This window comes from Embiotoca jacksoni, unplaced genomic scaffold, assembly GCF_022577435.1.
Source record: "Embiotoca jacksoni isolate LCO1_2020_lvr unplaced genomic scaffold, fEmbJac1.0.p SCAF_1, whole genome shotgun sequence".
Lineage (NCBI taxonomy): Eukaryota > Metazoa > Chordata > Actinopteri > Embiotocidae > Embiotoca > Embiotoca jacksoni.
The window spans coordinates 15369258-15388447 of record NW_027185229.1 but is presented as its reverse complement, the minus strand read 5'-3'; the positions used below and the strand labels follow the sequence as shown (position 1 = coordinate 15388447).

The 19190-nt window shown below is 39.8% G+C and overlaps 1 protein-coding gene across 1 annotated transcript in view; it reads right to left on the bottom strand.

Annotated features, from left to right (window-relative positions):
• Positions 1-19190, bottom strand: part of ptprga (protein tyrosine phosphatase receptor type Ga) — a 378044-nt gene that overhangs the window by 291686 nt on the left and 67168 nt on the right. The window contains exon 2 of the mRNA XM_069141477.1: positions 8014-8130. Within this exon, the coding sequence (XP_068997578.1) occupies positions 8014-8130 (117 nt within the window). The remainder of the gene's footprint in view (positions 1-8013; positions 8131-19190) is intronic.

Genomic DNA, 19190 nt, shown 5'->3' with positions numbered 1-19190 from the left:
GGAAGGACTTCTCGGCACTTCAAGAAAGTATTTAAAAAGAGTAAAAATTGTAACATCTGGAAGTGCATAACAATTGATAATGTGACATAAAGTTACCGCCATTGACACTAGGGCTGTATCAGTACTTTACGCATTAATCCACCTACTCATGTCACAAAGACACATTTCGGTAAAAAGCTGCAAGAAGGAATAGACATTAAATTACCAACACAAACAAATTGACACTGGAAAAAGTATCTTATTTTACTGCTGAAGGTGCCGCAAGAAGATGGAGATGAGGTGAAAAACAAACATAAAAAGCGATAGTAAAAACTTCACTTACTAATTAAAACTGGTTTCAGATTGGTAATCAGTGTTCAGTCTTCAACACCCTCTAGGTTCATCAGTTTCCATGTTTCACTGGGCATCTAATTTTCAAATGTTTACATTCCACAAATGTATTTTGCCTTTACTTGTACTCCAAGAAGAGGGCGGAATCATAATTATATTAACAAACCAGATGAACCACCATCTATGTTATTAAGTATGCTAAATTGAATGCAAGTATGCTGATTCGAGTTTATCAACATTAGGTTAAGTCACCGAATTGAGGTTAGCAATGCAATAAATAGAAGACATGTGTTTGTAATATGTCTGTTTCTACAGAATGCAACTGTTCACAGAAGAAAAGCATATCTATGAAGTACTCAAATTTACATGATTCATTCAGGACTGATCCATGTATGTTTTTATTAAACTAGAAAGATAAATACACCATCATATTTTTAGCACTATGTTAAATAATACTGCTGATACTCTCCTGCTTGCCGATCAAATACCATGTATATGTCAATATAATAAAGTCTACTAATTCTAAAGAGGTCTGACAAGAGACTGATATGCAGATGGTTGCAGAATGAAGCATTTTCTTTTATCAAAGTGTGCCAAAAAGTTTTGTTTCTCTTTGCAAGGAACCCCAAACTACTGTTTACAATGGCTTGTTGTTCAAATGGAGGTTGTCACAGTGTTTTTCAAATGAGCAGACTTGACCTGTGCATCTAACTGAATGACAGTCCCATTTGTAGGTGCTTCGCTGACTGCAGAGCCAGATTACCGGCTATATACACTTGATGGATATTATTCTCTGAGTCCTCATTAGATGCCAGGGCCACTCAAGGACTACTTGAGAGGTGTCGAAATATTATGATGGCTGTGAAGGCATCAAATTGATGCGGTTTTTCTCCCAGAGTGAATCGGTTTGATCCTGCATTAGACACACAGCCACTGACGCAATCACAGAGAGTACTTGTATAATGCATCACCCCTCACACCTCGCACGGACAGCTCAATTGGTTGCTCCCATTCATTTAATCAACATATACACACACACACACACACACACACACACACACACACACACACACACACACACACACACACACACACACACACACACACACACACACACACACACACAAGCCTGTGTACACACATACACACCTATAGGCATTTATGTGATGACAGTGGCAGTATAGTAGTGACAAGGTTGATTGAAAGCAGCTTTCTTTGTCCTCTGAATGTGTTGAAGTTCATCATCAGACAGCAGAACTGTTGTTCCTCCATAGCTGGTGTGTTTACTGTATGAGCTGACCAAAACAAAAAGGCAATGGATATGTCTGGCATACTATAAACTATATGGTCAAAAGTATGTGGACACTGAAACATTACACTTGTATTTCAAAGTCAAACATGACATTCCTAATGCATTGGGCATTGTCCAGTCCACCAGGTGCTGGTCAAAAGGCTACATGAAGCTCTTATAGTTAGCCCACATGGCAACAGCACAAGGGTTTCAATAATCATCTCAATAATCAGGTCCTTTCTGTATCTGCCAGACCCTGAGCATTTCATGCATGCTTGTATTTCTTCGTGTTTAAATTACTGTAATTCATTGTATGCAGGGTGAAGCCAAAAAGTTATCTCTCGCCTTCAACTGGTACAAAATCCAGCTGCCAGGATTTTAACCAATATTAGCAGACAAGATCACATCAGCCCTGTTTTAGTCTCTCTTCACTGGTTATCAGTAAGTTTTGAAATATATTTTAAGACTTTATTGATCACATTATAAGGACTTCATTCGTCTAGATGTTGTGGCAAATTTTCAACAAAAAAAAAAACATGTTGTAATTTCCATAGTTTTAAGTGAGTTTTTTGCAGGAAAATTATGGAAATTAGAAACAAATTCAAGTTGAGGAAATTTGTTTTGTTGATTTTTTTTTTTTAAACAACTACCTGATGCATTGTTGTCATCACTTCATTTAATAATATTAAGCATTCTGCACATCAGTAATAATATTTTTTTTATATATATAATTGAACTTAGAGAACCATTGGGAAGTTACAAAAAAAGCATGCATGTGACGTAGCTTTACAAAACAGACAATCCGTGACTGCAACATAGAATACAAATGCTATATCTGCTGTAAAAATAAGCGCTTTAAATTATTAATATTTATTAAAAGGGTTTGGCTCATCCTGACTGGACAAACCAAACCTCAGTGAAGGGGGGGAAATGTTTATTGGCCTTGGTGGGTTTTATGGCGTGAAAACTCGTGGGGATTATCACACAAACATATGCTGTCCCGTTTTGTGTGACTTTCAAATGACCTGATGTCACGTGAGAGACGTAAGAGTTGGAGTGGTCTCTTCACTGCACAGTCGCTCTAATCCAAACTCCCTTGAGGATGCCAGAGCTCCTCACCCAATCTCTGAGGCTGAGCTCGGCAACCCTGTGGAGGAAACTCATTTCAGCTGGTTGTTACCATGATTTCATTCTATTGGCCAAAGCTCATGACCACAGGTGAGGGTCGGAACATAGACTGGTAAATTCAAAAAAAAGCGTTGCCTTCCGGCTCAGCTCTCACTTCACAAAAACGGTCCGGTCCGACCTGACAATCTGCCGCTCCACTCTACTCTCACTCGTGAACAAGACCCCGAAATACATAAGCTCCTTCCCTTGGGGCAGGCACCTGTCCCCACTGGAGGAAACAGTTTATTGTTTTCCCGGTAGAAAAATCCCAGGTGCTTCACACTCGCCTGCAAACTGCCCCAGTGCATGCTGAAGGTTACGGTCTGAGGAAGTCAACAGGAACACATCATCTAGTAACACATCAAATAGTAACCAAAATGTATTTTTCTTTGACTGTTGTTTAATTTAACGTGCAATTGGTCTAAAAGTTTAAACCATCAAGAAAATGTTTTCACACTGCACATGAACCAAACCACCTGGTCGGCCCATGGTCCGTGGCACATTTCACACATGCTATTTGGGTTTGGACCAAATTAAAAAAGGCAGAAGGCCCGGACCTAAAGAGGCATGAAAGCTCCCTTAAGCCTGGTAATATAGAGTAAGGCACTTTGTGACTTTGTTTGGAAAACATACAATGACCTATAAATGCTATAATCTGTACAGTAAAGATGGCTTTCATATTACAGCATTTACAGATAGACTATTCCTTGTGCAAAGTGCAGCTGAGTAAACATGAACGTTTTGAAGAGATTGTATTTCCTAATGTCCTGAGTTGCAGTATAGATCCCTGCATAATCTTTTCTGGTGGCCCCCTGGAGTCAGATGTCATGCATAACGACTGAACGGATCCCCCAACCTGATAGGAATTTAGAAGCACTCCAGCACGATGCACTGAGTCATCCAGTTATAGGAGTGAAATGCATGTTCCTCCTAACAGTGGAGCCCTGATGCAAAGCATAAAGCATCACAAATAAATACAAAAGAATCCAGTGAATTTTTCAAGTTTTGTGAGGCGGAGCGTGTTGACAGTAATAATCCTCTCTGAGAAAAGACTTTCTTTGACTGACGTTGTAAAAAGTGGCGGTAAAAAAGGGGGCGAATTAAAAACTCTTGAAAGGTCAAGACAACATGAAAAGTTTTGAGAGATGTGACAACTCAAAACTTTGTGCCTTTTAAATCTCATAGGAAAAAAAACTGTGATTCACATTGTCAGTGAAAGGAAGAAATGTGACCATGGTCTTAAAAACATTCTTGCTGTCCTCTTAACCCCAAGTTTTTTTAAGGAAAGATGTGGCACACTGCAGCTAAGCATACATTTTATTGCACCTTCTCATTCACTCAATCTGTTATGGGAGTCTGCAGCAGCAAGAACAGCACAGCGATTTGTTTTCTTTGCATGATGGATGTTAAAGGCACAATCCAGGAATAAACCTTTTTAACCTCTTATCAAATTGCAACTGGGACTCTCCATGTTTTATGTTGATTCAATGTTCATATGTAAAAATGAAAAGTTGTCTTTTTAGTAGCAGTGGACATTGGAGCCATGTTTGACCAACACTTGCTAATTGCAGTCCTGTTCTCATGGTGGAGTTGCCAAGTTTGAACTCTTTCCTGCTATCTCATATCATCGTAAATGAAGGGACAAGTGAGCGAGTAAAAGTTTTTGTCGTTGATGTTTATCAATACTTTCTTTTGACAACAATGGATTTCAGTGGCAGAACAAAATTTAATTAGGCTTAAGACAATGAAACAAAATCTAGAAGGTTGGTTCTTCTGCGCTGTATCTGTCACTTTTACTGGAATTTTTTGACAAAAAATTAGGACTAACACCTGCCAGATCTTTTATTGTTTACAAAAACTAAAAGGCACAATCAATGATCTAAAGTTTAAAGTTTGAAATAAATATATGTTTTTACATATACATGTAACCTTATATTATGTGAATTATATTATTGAATATTTTACCCATTGTCACATATATATATATATATATATATATATAATATAATATTTGTAAACAGAATTATCTTTGATTTAAGGTTTGTGATTTACTATGATTGGAGAATAACATGGAGAGCCCTCAAATTATTATAAGTCTCAAATATGTTAGACAACCATGTCCTTCAGAACATGTTAGTGGTGAACAAACTAGGTTGGTGTTTCTTTTAAAACTTTTAAATTTAATGCTCTTGCACATTTCAGGCATTTCAATTTTCAGATGTAAGAAAAGATAGACAACCCCACTTACTGTTAATAAAATTGCTTTTCCTTGTGAGTAAAATGACTGTACAACATATCATCAATTTCCATCTTCATTTACCCACTTCAAGAATGAAGCACAAAGGCCTGAGAGCTCTCTGATGGTGGCTGATGTTGAATGGTAAAACTGCTCAACAAGGGGCACGCAAATTAGATTCGCCTCTCCCATCAATAGCGAGCCTTGACATTGTGCAGGTCTGAAAATTAATTTCCAGTCAAGTGTGTATGTGTGTGTGTGTGTGTGTGTGTGTGTGTGTGTGTGTGTGTGTGTGTGTATATATAAATGGTATAAGATAAGGGCAGGGAATTTTTAATACCAGAACATGGGTCAGACCAGAAATGAAAAAATGAAGAACAGTCTTTTGTATTTCAATTGTCCAGCAGCCAGGGAGCACAAGCCTGAGTTTCACCTCAGTGTCGCAGTATCAGTATAGTGTAATGATTTATATTGCACATCTTAAGCAAAATGCTTGGCCAGTGGAGCTTTTATCAGGCTAACATGAGCAGTTCAACTTTGAGACTCAGCCTGATGCTGACTTGACTAGTCATTACAATGAAAGTTACAGTAAATGTATATAATAAGCATAATGATTAATCTAATTGGAATGATTGCACCATCACTTCTTATGAACAATTAGTCAGTGATAGTATAGATGCACCAGTAATTCTTTATTAGTATTGTAATTACAATATGAGGAAAACTACCATGGCAGAGAATGAATTACTGTGTTGTATAATTAGAATTGATATTCTGCCATATTATCCAGAAACGACTGATTGATTTTCCCTGAAATGCTCTATTGAAATCGTAGTCGACTACTCTAAGCACAATGTAATGGTACATTAACTGGTAATTTATAATTAGGAGTACAGTTCACCATGAATAAAATTGTTGTATTTCTATAAAATAAAACATTTAAATTAAATGAAATCAAATGTTTCCCCGTGGTAATATTCTGTTATATGTTGTTATTTACTAAAATGTTGACAGAGATTTTACATTCCTTTGCATTCCTATATGTCTCGTGAAAAAAAAAAAAATGTCAGAAGTTGTCTTTTGTTAAATGAAGCACACATCACATATTAATTGTGATCCTGCAGTGATAGTGAAGCACAGTCACAAGGTGAGTGTGTGAATCTTTGTCTTTTTCTGGCTCTTTGTCTCTGTCATTTTGGAGGTACAGAGTCATCCCTAGATAACACTTGATTTGTCAGCACTGTGCCTGGTTTTAATCTGTTATTCTGATCAGGCAGAGGGCAGAACATCCATGGCCCGTTGAGGTTCTGATTAGAGTTTGTCAGACCTGTGTAGGACACGATTAGAACAAGCTAATTAGGACAGATGGAAGTTTAGGAAACTTTGGAAAAGTCATCAGAGGAGAGAGAGAAACAGAAAGACAGAGCGTGTGCATAATGGAGAAGATGGTGGAGTGCATGTTTTTTATCCAACACACAAAAAAAGTAAACAAACAAAACAAAAAAAAAACACCGTATTGGAGTCAACGTTGATTTCTGTTAAATATCTCAACCCCAAAGACGATGGGCACAATCGGAATGCTACAGTCAACAAAATATATTATTCAACTTGGTTCACTTCCTGCTATTGCTTGTAAAGTTTAGACTGAACTGAGGATTTTGTTGAAAAACTTTTTTTTTCCAGCAGCCTTCATGGCCACAGTGTCAACAATGACAGTGATGAACAGTCTTGTGCTAATCTTATGTAATATTGGCTAATAAGGCCCCAATTTTTATTAAACACCAAAACAATTACTCTGACATCAAAATAAAACATCCACCAGTATTTCAGCCTGCTGTCGCTAATGTTTTTCTCTCTTGCTTGAATTCTGTCCACCGTTACATCAGCATCTTATGTAAGAGCTGCGATCGAACATGTGCAGAGGGGACAGCAGGAGAGCATCGGTAGATCTTAGCATCAGCTGCAGCAACACTAAGTGAAACTGTCACCGGGTCTGTTTTTACCCACAAGCTGCCGCACTCTCACAGGCACGTCGGGCAACCAATTAGGGTTAGACGAGAGCGGAAATATTGAAATAAATAAACTAAAAGATCATTTGTGGCCCGAGGCTGGTGTCGCATGCATGGTGAAAGATTAATGCTACCCTCCTGAAAAACTAAAGGCTCTAAAGGGACAGAGGAAGTGGCTTTTTCTCTTCTGAAGCACTAGTAAAATGAAAAAAAAAAAAAAAAAAGGGCCTAGAGATGCCTCTAGGCCAGAGGAGCACTGAGAAGAAAAGAGGAGAGTAGCACAAAGAGGAGGAAAAAGAGGGAGAGAGGAAGGCAAACATAGTGCATTGACAGTGGCATAGAACTGCCTTCACACCGACACACAAACTCACACAAAGAATGCCTTAAATCAGACAACTTACTGCCTTACTGTACTGTGTATGCGAAACATATGGCTAAGAGCCACAGAGGTGTATGACCTGACTGTTGTGAAGAATTAGTGTTGTTGAAATATGCATTATCCTGCATTTATTAAGAGAACAGGTCAATAGAGGAGGTCTTAAGTTTGGCCTTATAGCTGAGGTCTCCCATATAGGCCTCTTTAAAAAAAAATAAAATAAAAAAAAAGACACCCAATGTTCTCTGCCGTTGGGGCTAATTAAGTTCCACAATTTGAGAATTCATAACAATTTAAGAAATCCGACCTCGAGACATTTCTAATATACTAGTTCCTAATCCAATGTGTATGTGATTCGGTTTGAATTCAGTAGCAGTAAATGCAGGACTGTTAAGTTCCTCCCAAACAACAGTAATTCTGACAGTGATCTTAAAAAAGACAAATTTGAAAATCGAAAGTAGTCTCTGTCCAGTAATGAAACATTTGAGGCATAGCAAATTTTCCACAACATGTGGAACAACCAAAGGCTCACCACACTATCCTGACTGGAAAGGCTCAGACTGGATGTCATAGAAAAATAAGTCTGTCACAGACAGACACACACCTGAGTAGGCCCAATAGGTCTCCTCGGTGGTGGCTCTTCGGAGTCGTGTCCCGCTGGCTGTGGCTCTGTGAAGGCCTTGGATCGGGGCTTGGGACTCGGCTTGGCTTCCTGTCAGCACTGTGGGGGACAAGAACACGGGGACAGGCGGGTTAGCGTAAACAGCAGCAGAGCTTCAGCCGCACTCTGTAGCCCTGACTGGGTACCTGCTGCGCAGGATGACAGCCAACTGTGTCCTTAGCTGCCTTACCACGCAAGCTGCTTCGTAATAACATTCACAAAAGGAACAAAGGTCAACAACAAAGAAAACAAATATATTGTGGAACTTAACTGTCTGGAAAACAGACCAAGCTACCTTGCAAACATTTAACAAGTACCCTCAGCCCTCAGTACAGGTTCATTCATCAGAGGTGACGCTAAATGATCGAATAGTTCCGAGCCAATTTCAAATAGTAATTTTGCTTGAAATTCTCTTCCCTATTCATAATAAAAGGTGGCGTACATGGTGTCTCATTTATACTGTGTTGAATGAGACTACAGCCTCTCCAGTTAAAAAGAATGATCCATAATCTGGTGTTTTCCTAATGTCGTTACATTATGTATTAATGAGAGCGTTCACTTTGATTACATGCTCCTGTGACCTGAGGCCCTCTGGTTTGAATTAATGACAGCAGAAACTAAACACAGTTTGGCACAATTTATATTAGTCCCACACAGGAGTTCAGTTCTTTCCTGGGTCTCTGGGCATACGAGCGAAGTTGCCATGTACATTTTACTTTGAGCTAAAAATCTGATGACCAAGGGAATGGAAATTGGTAAACAGCAGGTCCCATAGAAAGTGTGTGCCCTGGGGTCCCTGGGGTTAGATTACCAGTTTGATGCTAGTAATTACCTCACGATTCAAACATCTTAAAAATATCAGATCCCCTCTCAGAGTCAGGCATATTACAGCAGAGCAGCATTTCTTACAATTTAATTCCTCATGCATTTCATTTGAGAGTATAATGTTCAAATGAAAAAAATAACAAAAAATTCAAGAACTCCCCTGTTGGTTTCATGTGTGAAACTTCAAATCGCCTCCTTAAGGGCTCAGAGACCTTCCTGATCCCTGCGAAAGAAAAGGCAGAGATGGGTTGCTTGGCTTTCTTCAGAGGAGAGCACAGGCTTTCTGACAGCTTCTCTCCTAATGGCTCCACTGTGCTCTGTGATTTGGCCTTTTAAAGATCTTTCACGAGACAAAAGTCATGCTAAAAGGAAATGACTGGAGTTTCTTTTAGACACGCTGAGGGCCACCTTTAACTTTCCATTCATGGCATGTCTTACAAGCCTCAGCCAGAATACAATACCAGTCCAAGAGGAATATTTCCTTAACACTTCTTAAACATTTTTGCTTTGAGGAAGGGCATTTTGGGCCTGGTTCGACAAGAGTCATCAAGCAAGTTCAGGCCATTTATTTTAAGTGATATCTAATTAGATTTTCTTGCAGTGTATACACACTAGGTTTTTGCAGCTGATTACAAACAGTAGGCTGCATACAATGTTGTTGTGGTCTTGTGACACACGAAAGGAAGAGTTTGAGGTACTGATGAGGAGTTCACTCTGGAGAAAAGTAGAACGATTCAGCCCAGACATAAGTGAATACAACAAAGGAAACCCCGCACTGTTGAGCAGATAAAATCCAATATCAGGCTAGAACGGGACAGCATTTCACTTTCAAAACTCCAGCAACTGGTCTCCTGAGTTCCGAGACATTTCCAGAGTGTTAGAAAAAGAGGTGGTTCAAGACGGTGGTAAAACTGCCCCTGTCCCAACTTGAAAAAAAATAATAATTAATTGAGCATATATTTTAAAATTTCAACATTTGGTCTATTGTCAATTAAGTATGGGTTTACATGATTTACATGAAATCATCGTATTTTGTTTTTATTTACAACTTTTTTGGAAACGGGGTTGTAGATTCACCTCGTGTTTTGAACTTTGACCATGGTTCACGTAGACATCTGACATCATAAAAGGACGCAAATAACAGAAAAATCACAAAAATCCTGATATGTCATGTTGAACTCTTGCAGCCCAACAGACTCACTGTGAAAACAAATTCACATCCCTTCTTCTTGGCTGAATTGCTCAGGAGGTATTCATTACAGCAAGACTATCAAATGAAATGGCACAACTTGACCTTTCCAATGAGGCTAGCTGCTTGTCTGTGCAACAAAGTATTGGTCAGAAAAATATTTGTTAATTGACACCAGTTTTTATCCTGCTCCTATCTCCACATCCATTAATCTTGTTTCAATTACTCTTAAACTCCATATTGCATAGATAGGGAACATATCACAAGAAAAAGCACAAACAGGGCTTTGTAATGATGCTTATCACATAATTGTAGACCAAAGTAATTATGTTATCACAATCAAATGTCTGCAAAAACATTTCTTTACAAATTGCTTCACTAATTTACCAACTCGGTTTGGTATAATAATTGTTATTATATAACTCCAAATCCTGATTGCTTCATAACGTCACACAATTTAAATAAACGGCAGAACTTTAGAATCATTTTTGTAGATATCAGACAAAGTGTTGTCAAGTAATCTGTTTTTGAAATCACAGCAATTTATGCATTGTCACCAACGTAAGGCTAACATAAAGTCATACTTTGTATGAAAAATGTACTAAATATAATGTATTTCAGGTGCAACCTGTTTACCGAGTGGTATATTCATAAACCATGGGTTAATATAATCTTAGCAGTGAGTCCTGGTTGGCCAAGTCAGTTGGTTTACATTGTCCAGAATTTTAAGTTTCACTTTTTCATTGTCACGTGTTCTCTTGCTGGGATATCTGCTGCCGGGTTTCAGAAGGGAATTTCAACCTTAGCCCACCATAAATGTACTGTGGCAGCATCAGGAGGAGGAACTGCCATTTCACATCTGACCCCACAACGGCCAGCTGTGATTATGTGAACACGGAGGTGTGTTAGTGAGGATGTGGATGATATCTGAGCATCAGTTGGACACAAACCTGAAAACATCAATTATGTCACAATGAAAACTTAAAGCTTTTTACAAGGCATTATGGCGGAGATTTAAGGGCTGTGGATGAACAAAGGGTGAGTCTTTGTTTAATGACAGACAACTGCTGCTTTCCACATCCCCCTCCTCCACCTCCTCTTGTTTTAATTCTTTGGGACGTAAGCGTGGCTCATGTCTGTGAATGCCAATGGGAGGCAGCTCTATGGCTTTTCTATGAATTACATTATTGATTCCCAATACTGCTCAGAACAGAAAATGTAATTATGCAAGGACCCAGCCCTAACCCCCTTTCATCCTCACCAAACACATCTTTTTCTTTCCCTCTTTTTCTGTCTTGTCTTTCACTCAGGGGCTTTTCATCAATTTGTCTTTCGTTCCTGCCTCCAGTCTCCCCCCCACCTCCCTCCACTCCCCTATCTGACCTCTCTAAAGCTTGAGTGCATTGTCCTTCAATCGTGTCATGACGGCAATAGTTTTTTCCCCCCGAATTGCTTTGCAGTAGCATCAGCAGTACTATCGGCAGACTGCAAAAATCCCCACCTTCTCTAGTCATTTTATCTCAAAAATCCAAAACATGTAATTATGTTCCAACCAATTACTCATTTTCTAGTAACTCAGCAGCAGAAGTACCGTACTCGTTACATTACATTAATTCATCAGCCCAGTTCCAACAGATGCTGCCTTGCAGCAACTATAAATCCTCCGCACACATCCTCTTTTGTATGAAACACAGGAATAGAAAACAAGATATAGTAGTTTAAAAGCAGACAGCACACAGTACACAGTTTGGGGTTATTTAAAGACCATCCTCAGTTTGCTTAGTCGCAGACTCTCCAGAAGTTGCTGAATTTCAAATTGTTATTCCTACACTCATTAAAACTGAAAGAGTCATTTCATCTGGATAGACGGTCGTCATCTCTCTCTCTTACAGACTTAATTATCCCTAAATGGGATTAGTATGGATGGTATGTTAGGAGTCTCAATGACTGATACTTCATGGGCAAACAGGTTCAATACTATTCAAAACAATAAAGGCGCCTGGTCGCTTTAAAGACAGCATATATTACAGACAAGACTGTCTAAGGGCAAATAATATCTTCACCGCCTTGCCCTTAGACAGTCTTTATTGATGGGGAAGTGAAGCGGTAATATATATATATATATATATATATATATATATATATATATACTGTATGTGTGTGTGTGTGTGTGTGTGTGTGTGTGTGTGTGTGTGTGTTGTGCATTGCTCAGCTTCTTTGTCAGTACAGCTGCCTGCAGCTTCTCAAAATTCTAAACGAATACTCTGACAATGAAAGTACTTCATGGAACCCCCACTTTAAAAAATAATAATAAATAAAAATAATAAGAAAAATGCACCCCATGCATTACTTGGCAGAAGTGATTGTTGCTACCAAGTCATGTATCATGCACTATTTCAGCTTAGGTTACTGTTGAAATTCACTGTCAAAAGTTATTTAAAATACGAGTTACCTCTTCCCGAGCTGATTTAACATCAGCAGCTCTTGGAGTACCATTAATTTGGTTGTTAGAATCTGAACTGTCCCAGACGAGTTTGACAGTTTGGATGGCGTTGCCGGTCTGCTCCTTCTTAAGTCACTACAAACTGTCCGCTGAGCCACAGCAATCTTAAAGGGAATAAGAGGAGCTGGTTTCATCGGCCACGACTTAAGTTGGCTGTGACACACCTTCTCATTAACTTTTCCTCCTAATCCCCCCGTGCTGCACTGCACTGGAGTCGTGCACGCACTTGTGTTCAACCGAAATACCAAACAAGTTGCCCACACCTACTTGCGTTCCCGTTGCACCTGTGCTTCGCGTGACCGGACAAAAATAGTCCTCCAGTTTTTAAGATGTCTCATCCAGGGATAGTTATCAGTACATCCAATGATACACACCTAAAATGAAGTATTAATAGTTCATTCAGCCAACTTCATTTTACCAAATGTAACAACTAAAATGGGTCTCGTGTTGCTGCCGACAGTCTAACGTAACGTGTCAATGTTGTGCTTTCTGCTTCATATACAAGTTTACATCTGTTCACACAAGCGAGGACTTTTACAAGGCCATTTTCCAAAACACTTCATCAAAAATAATTAAAAAAATAAAAACATACAAACTTGCTCCCAAACTTGCTCCCATTTTTGACTTATACATTATTACCAAACAGACTATAAAACTAGCTGTTAAATGTTTGGATGTTTTTTGGGTTATTTTTCTTTTTTTTTTGCATTTCATAAATGAATAATGAAATAATAGATTATTGTTTCATTATCCAATTTTTACTTCTCAATTGGACAATCGAAATAATGAATTATAGATGGTCTCAACATCCTCTCCCTGTTTTTGTTACTCTCTGAAACCAGTGGAGCACCCCGACCCCACCTCCATCCTATCACATCTTGGTTGTGGCCATTCAGACGTGTCCAGCCATTTAGTTGGATTTATTTATACAGAGCTGATGCCTCATTAAGGCGAGCGCAAAGACCCAGATCAAATCTATTTCAGGGAGAGGGCCTCTCCTGTTGGCTCCTAGCATAGAAAAAACAATGTTTAAGTCTGTGACAGCGAGAGGAGACGGCAGAAAGATTGAAAACAGAGGTGAAGGACATTGAAAGAGATGAGAAAGGAGAGGAATAACCAGAAACTCGGAGGAGGAGGGAAAGCTGGGGTTAAAAGCAAAGAAATGGGCTTAAGGAGACCCATAACAGGGGGTGAAGGAGAAGGTGGAGTGAAGACGAATATAGAGTGAAGAGGGTGCATAAATAAGCGCTGAAATAAGCACCAATGATAAAATTACACTCCTCTCCTAGCAACAGTTATCGGGTCGCTGATGGACAGCCCACTGCATGGCAACCAGTCAGCAGAGAATGAAAAGAGGAAAGCTGAACAGAGGCCTTCTGTTGTGTTGAAGGGGAATAATGGGAGAATAGGGAGAGCTGGAGGGATGGAAGCCGTGATGGTGTCAAGGTTTTTTTTTTTTTTACCACAAAAAGAACAATGTTCCACACAGTACTGTGTGTATATATGAATATTAACATCTCAGGCATTTAGCTGATTCTCTTTCCCACAGAGAGTGGATAAACTCTGGTAAAACAAAGAGAAAAAGCGTTGAGGAGAAGTTAGATTTTCAGGCTTTTCACATTGCCATGTCAGTCGCACTGAAATGTATGAAAAAGGGAACTATAGTGGAAGACAGAGCTGTCAGTGAGAGAACAAAATAACTCTTGTACTATATCGCTCTGACAGGAAGGTTTGAACGTCATAACAAGGTCTATGTTGTCAAAAGAACAAAACATGCTTGTGATAAGGACAAGCTTTTATCGGGATTCCACAGATAGTTATCACTTTATGTGGAGACCCGATCAAAAACACTGCACAGATAAAGACTGCCTACTCATGGTGGACGAACAGTGACAGAACACGCTGTACTATGAGGGACAATGTAACGTGTGACTTTGTCTACCCAAAGCAGATTATTTTCTCCAACAAAATGACAGCGTAGGCAAAAATCCTACATACTAATGACAACACAAGCTTTAATGCTCAAGTCAAGTTTCATAAATTCCTGCAGCAGTGGTAACACTGCTTCAAACTGCTTGAATATCTTCTGTTTTTAAAAAGAAAATCTAATTATAGACGCAGGGTTTTTGTTAAAACAACCTATTTATGTAAGTGATAACATATTATATTGGATAATATTAAAGGTCAAGATTATTATTTTCTACATCAAGAAATGGCAGAGTGGCCCATGGCATCATGGCTCATATAGCTTCATAAAAGTTGGCTTTTAAAGATTTAAAGTAATCATCTTAAAGATATTTATTCAAATTAACGTCTGTTAAGTCACTATCTATTGCTAAATGAGGTAAACCAATAGTGAGGCGTCCTCACCTGAAACATATTTTATTTTCAAGGTCCAGCACCTCAGAAGATATCATTCCATTCCTGATGAGAAAGAGCTGTGATGAGAGTAAACGTTCCACTTGACCTTGTGGTGAGACAACTGTGTCAACTATTTCAAGTTGACAGTCTAACCCATGGTTAGATAACTAAACTAAAATCAGCTGTGGTTTAAGTGTTTTTATAATAACAGCAGTTATGAATTGCAATTTTGGCATGTTTCAATGCCATCAAACACACGTACAACCTAAAGTATGTTTAGCAGTATTGTATGTTACTGCAGGTGTAGATACAAATGTATTAACCGATGTTGTAGTGTAGGAAGACTACAAAAAAGCTTCCCATTTCCTTCCTTCCCTTCAAGATCTCCTCCCACACCCCTCAGCTAATATGCATTGCCAGACATCGGTAATGGCCATTTTTCCATTGGCAATACTAGTCAATGCTTGATATTCCTTCGGATGTGTGTCAGCAGCATGGTAAAAGCAGATTAGTGCTCTGCTGTGTTGCATATATGCACCAAGTCTATTTTGACGGAAGCGCAACAAAGAACGCGTCGATCTGCACAAAGTAAATCAGCCGCCAGACAAAGGCAAGCATAGACCATCAGGACAATGTTCTAAATAAAATACCCTGTGCTGACTTACATTCTCACAGCAGTTTATTAAAAAGTGAAAACGGATACCAACATATCATCTTTCATCACTGGAATTCAATTCATTATTGGATTTTACTTTCTTATGCTGCCAGTGAGCACGGTTCTGTAGCTGTAGCTTCTATTATAGTTCTATTATTGATTAGGTACTGCTCACTGCAGACTTAATGTAGTTTTTGTTATGTAGGACCCTGTGAATCCATGAATGATTAAGTGACTTAATAGTCTCCCTGAGTGAAATATTTAGTTCCAAGAAAGATTCAGTTGCACAAAATTCAGCCTGACAGATTTGGAATCTTTAGAAAGTTTGGGATGTCCACAACGAATCTGAAAAAAAAAAATCAGTTTGCTAGACCAGCAGAGTTTACGGATATGTACCAAGGTAACTCATTTTCCGTGGAACACTCTACCTTGTTGTGTAGTGCCAGAAGTCAATAAACCTGAAAGGAGCTGGGACTTTGGCTAGCCTGGTCTTTAGTGTCCAAACGCAGAAAAGTTCCTTGTGAGAAGAAAAAGAGACAACATCGGTTCCTGTCATCCATCACAGGGGGCCATTTAGGGGAATTGCAGAATGTTTGCTCAAGCCTTAATTAAAATGCACAGCTCATCACTTCGTTCCTGTACTTAACCTTGGCTCACCCACTTCTCACTTGCTCTCTCTTCACTTGACTTCAGAGAGTGAACATCAGGGTGTTCAAATTCACAGGAAAGCACACTCAGTCGTGCACACACACACACACACGCACACGCACACGCACACGCACACACACACAGATACTGTGTATGTGTGCCATGGCTGGCCAAGTCAATCCTTACTCGGGTGATTCACTTCATTAGCATTCTTTACATCTCCCTCCAATGCTCTTAGTGCTGAAGGACATCCACTGAAAACACACACTGATGCAAAACTAGCTTTAACTCTACCTCCAGTGTGGAGCGGCTCTCTGAACGAAGTGTGCAGCTTTGTCACAGCAGCTGCTGTGATACAGCACGCTGGCAGGGAGATGGGCAGGGGGTAATGGTCATCCTGCAGCCTGCTGGTGGCTGAGCAGATACCCAGGCAGTTGAAACCGAGAGGAGTGTGTGTGTGTTTCTGTGTGTGTGTGTGTGTGTGTGTGTGTGTGCAGGGAGAGGATGTCTGAACAACAAAACTAAACTAAAAATCCAAAGCTCTACGAGCAGCTTTCTTTATACAACCACATTTTCTAAAACAATAACGCAACATGATCATATAATCACAACAAAATTCCCCAGAAAGCTAGAGGATAATGATATCAAATTATCACCCAGTGCAAAGAGAAAGAGCGGAACCCAGTTAGTCTCTGGAAAACAAACAAACAACAGCAACACCTACAATTACCACCTCATGGTTGTCTGCCTCAACCGACCAGTCAAGTTACAGTTTACAACCACGTCTGTCCAGACTCATGTATGTAGTGAAGACTTGTGTATCACCTGCTTGGCAAATAAATCTGATTCTGATGGAACACAAAGCCATATCCATGAAAGCGAACAATGCTTTAAACATGGATTTTGTCGCTGATGTTGAAGCTATCAATTTTAAAGTGCAGATGTTCCACGCACATCTTCAACCCAACAGCTCTCGCGTTTTAAACTGAACACCTAAGATTAGAGTCGCCGATTCAGTATCCAGCCTAATGTGAAATATGGTGACAATCTCCCCTTTTGTTCCTCAGTTATGGTGTTGAATCAAGGACAGAAAAGAGTTTGTTTGCAGAACATTTTGATGTCACAAGTAAGGTGACCTTTGACCTCTGGTATATAAATGCCATAACTACGAACTTTTAAAATATTTGTGTAGAGATTTGTCATGATTAGCGTTTTAAATCTTGAGTTATTGCCACAAACATTCTTTGTGAGGTCACAGTGACTTTGAACATCAAATTCTAATCAGTTCATCCTTGAGTCCAAGTGAATGTTTGTGGCATATTTGAAGAAATTCCCTCAAGACATTCCTGTCATATAGTATTCAGGTCAAAGTGTCCTTGAACTTTAAAATCAGTTCATCCTTTTGACCAAGTAGTGCCAGGTTTGAAAAAATTACCCTCTACGTAAGCATGGGTCATGCATATTTACATACGTACAGACAGATGGACAAATTAATAAGATCAATCTATCGGCTATGGCTATCATCAGCTCTGAGGCATAGAAACAACAGAAGAAGGATTTGGTTTAAGAAAAATCCAACACAAATATGGTGTAGGTTATTAAATGGGGTTAGGATATTAAGAAAAAGAAAGAGAGAAAGAGAGAAAGAGAGAGAGAAAGAAAGAAAGAAAGAAGGAAAGAAAGAAAGAAAGAAGGAAAGAAAGAAAGAAAGAAAGAAAGAAAGAAAGAAAGAAAGAAAGAAAGAAAGAAAGAAAGAAAGAAAGAAAGAAAGAAAGAAAGAAAGAAAGAAAGAAAGAAAGAAAAGTTTGGAGTAAGGGTGGCTGAGCATGGAGTGAAAGAGAGGGCTGTGGTGAGAAGAACAAGGGAGGGTGAAGGGCTGTAGGAGGTGGTGGGGTGGCAGCGGAAAGGGATGGCAGCCTTTTGTGGATGGCTGGACGTCGATCAGAGAAAAGCAGGGAGAAATCACTCGCTCATGGAGTCCGCCCAGCATGAGTTCATGTTGTCTGGAGCCTCGGCCAAGGACAGAGAAAGACAGTAGCTAGTATACACACACGCCGCACACACACCGCACACACACGCCGCACACACGCGCACACACACACACACACACACACACACACACACACACATATACACACACACACACACACACACACACACACACACACAGAGGAGCTATGAAGCCCAACAAGGCACATCATCATCTATGAAGCAGAAACAGGGAGGCAAGGCAGTGTGAGGACGGCAGGGGAGACAAAGGAAGAATGGCTGCATCATATAGCTCAAAGAGCTCTTTAATGTCATTGAAAATGTGCTCGCTGACATGCCTTGCTTCCAAAGCACCCCCCCCCCCCTTCATCCTCACCTTCCTCCAGTTCATTGATTGTATATGGACAGCCAGGCAGGCAGGCTGGCTGCGAACGGGTGCCACTCACACCCTCCTTCCCTTAGCCCCCACCTATTACCCCCCCCACCCCACCCCCAACACACACACACACACACACACACACACACACACTTATGCTTGGCTAATTAATAGCCACTGTTCAGTGAGACAAGGTCATGCTGCCAGGGGGCTAAACACAATGTCACAAAGCTGACACCTCTGCTGGGACACAAGACACAAGCTGTTAATGCACTCCTCCATTGTGCTGTCCTCGTGAAAGCTGTCCCCTGTCCCCACCCATTTCCACAGCCTTTACACCCAACACCCACCCATGCTTTTTCTGTGTTTTTTTCTTCTTCTCGTGTACCGCTGCGAAAGCAGCAAGTGCTCAATTTTTTATTTTATTTTTTTGTGCAGTGAAGGTCACATCACTCCCATACCAAGTGGGTGTAACCATCTGCTCAATGCATGCTTTTTTCCCTGGTATCTGTATATCCCCACAGCATGATGCCTATTCATAGTTGGTCTTAGAGCCAACGTCTTCAGTAAAGCA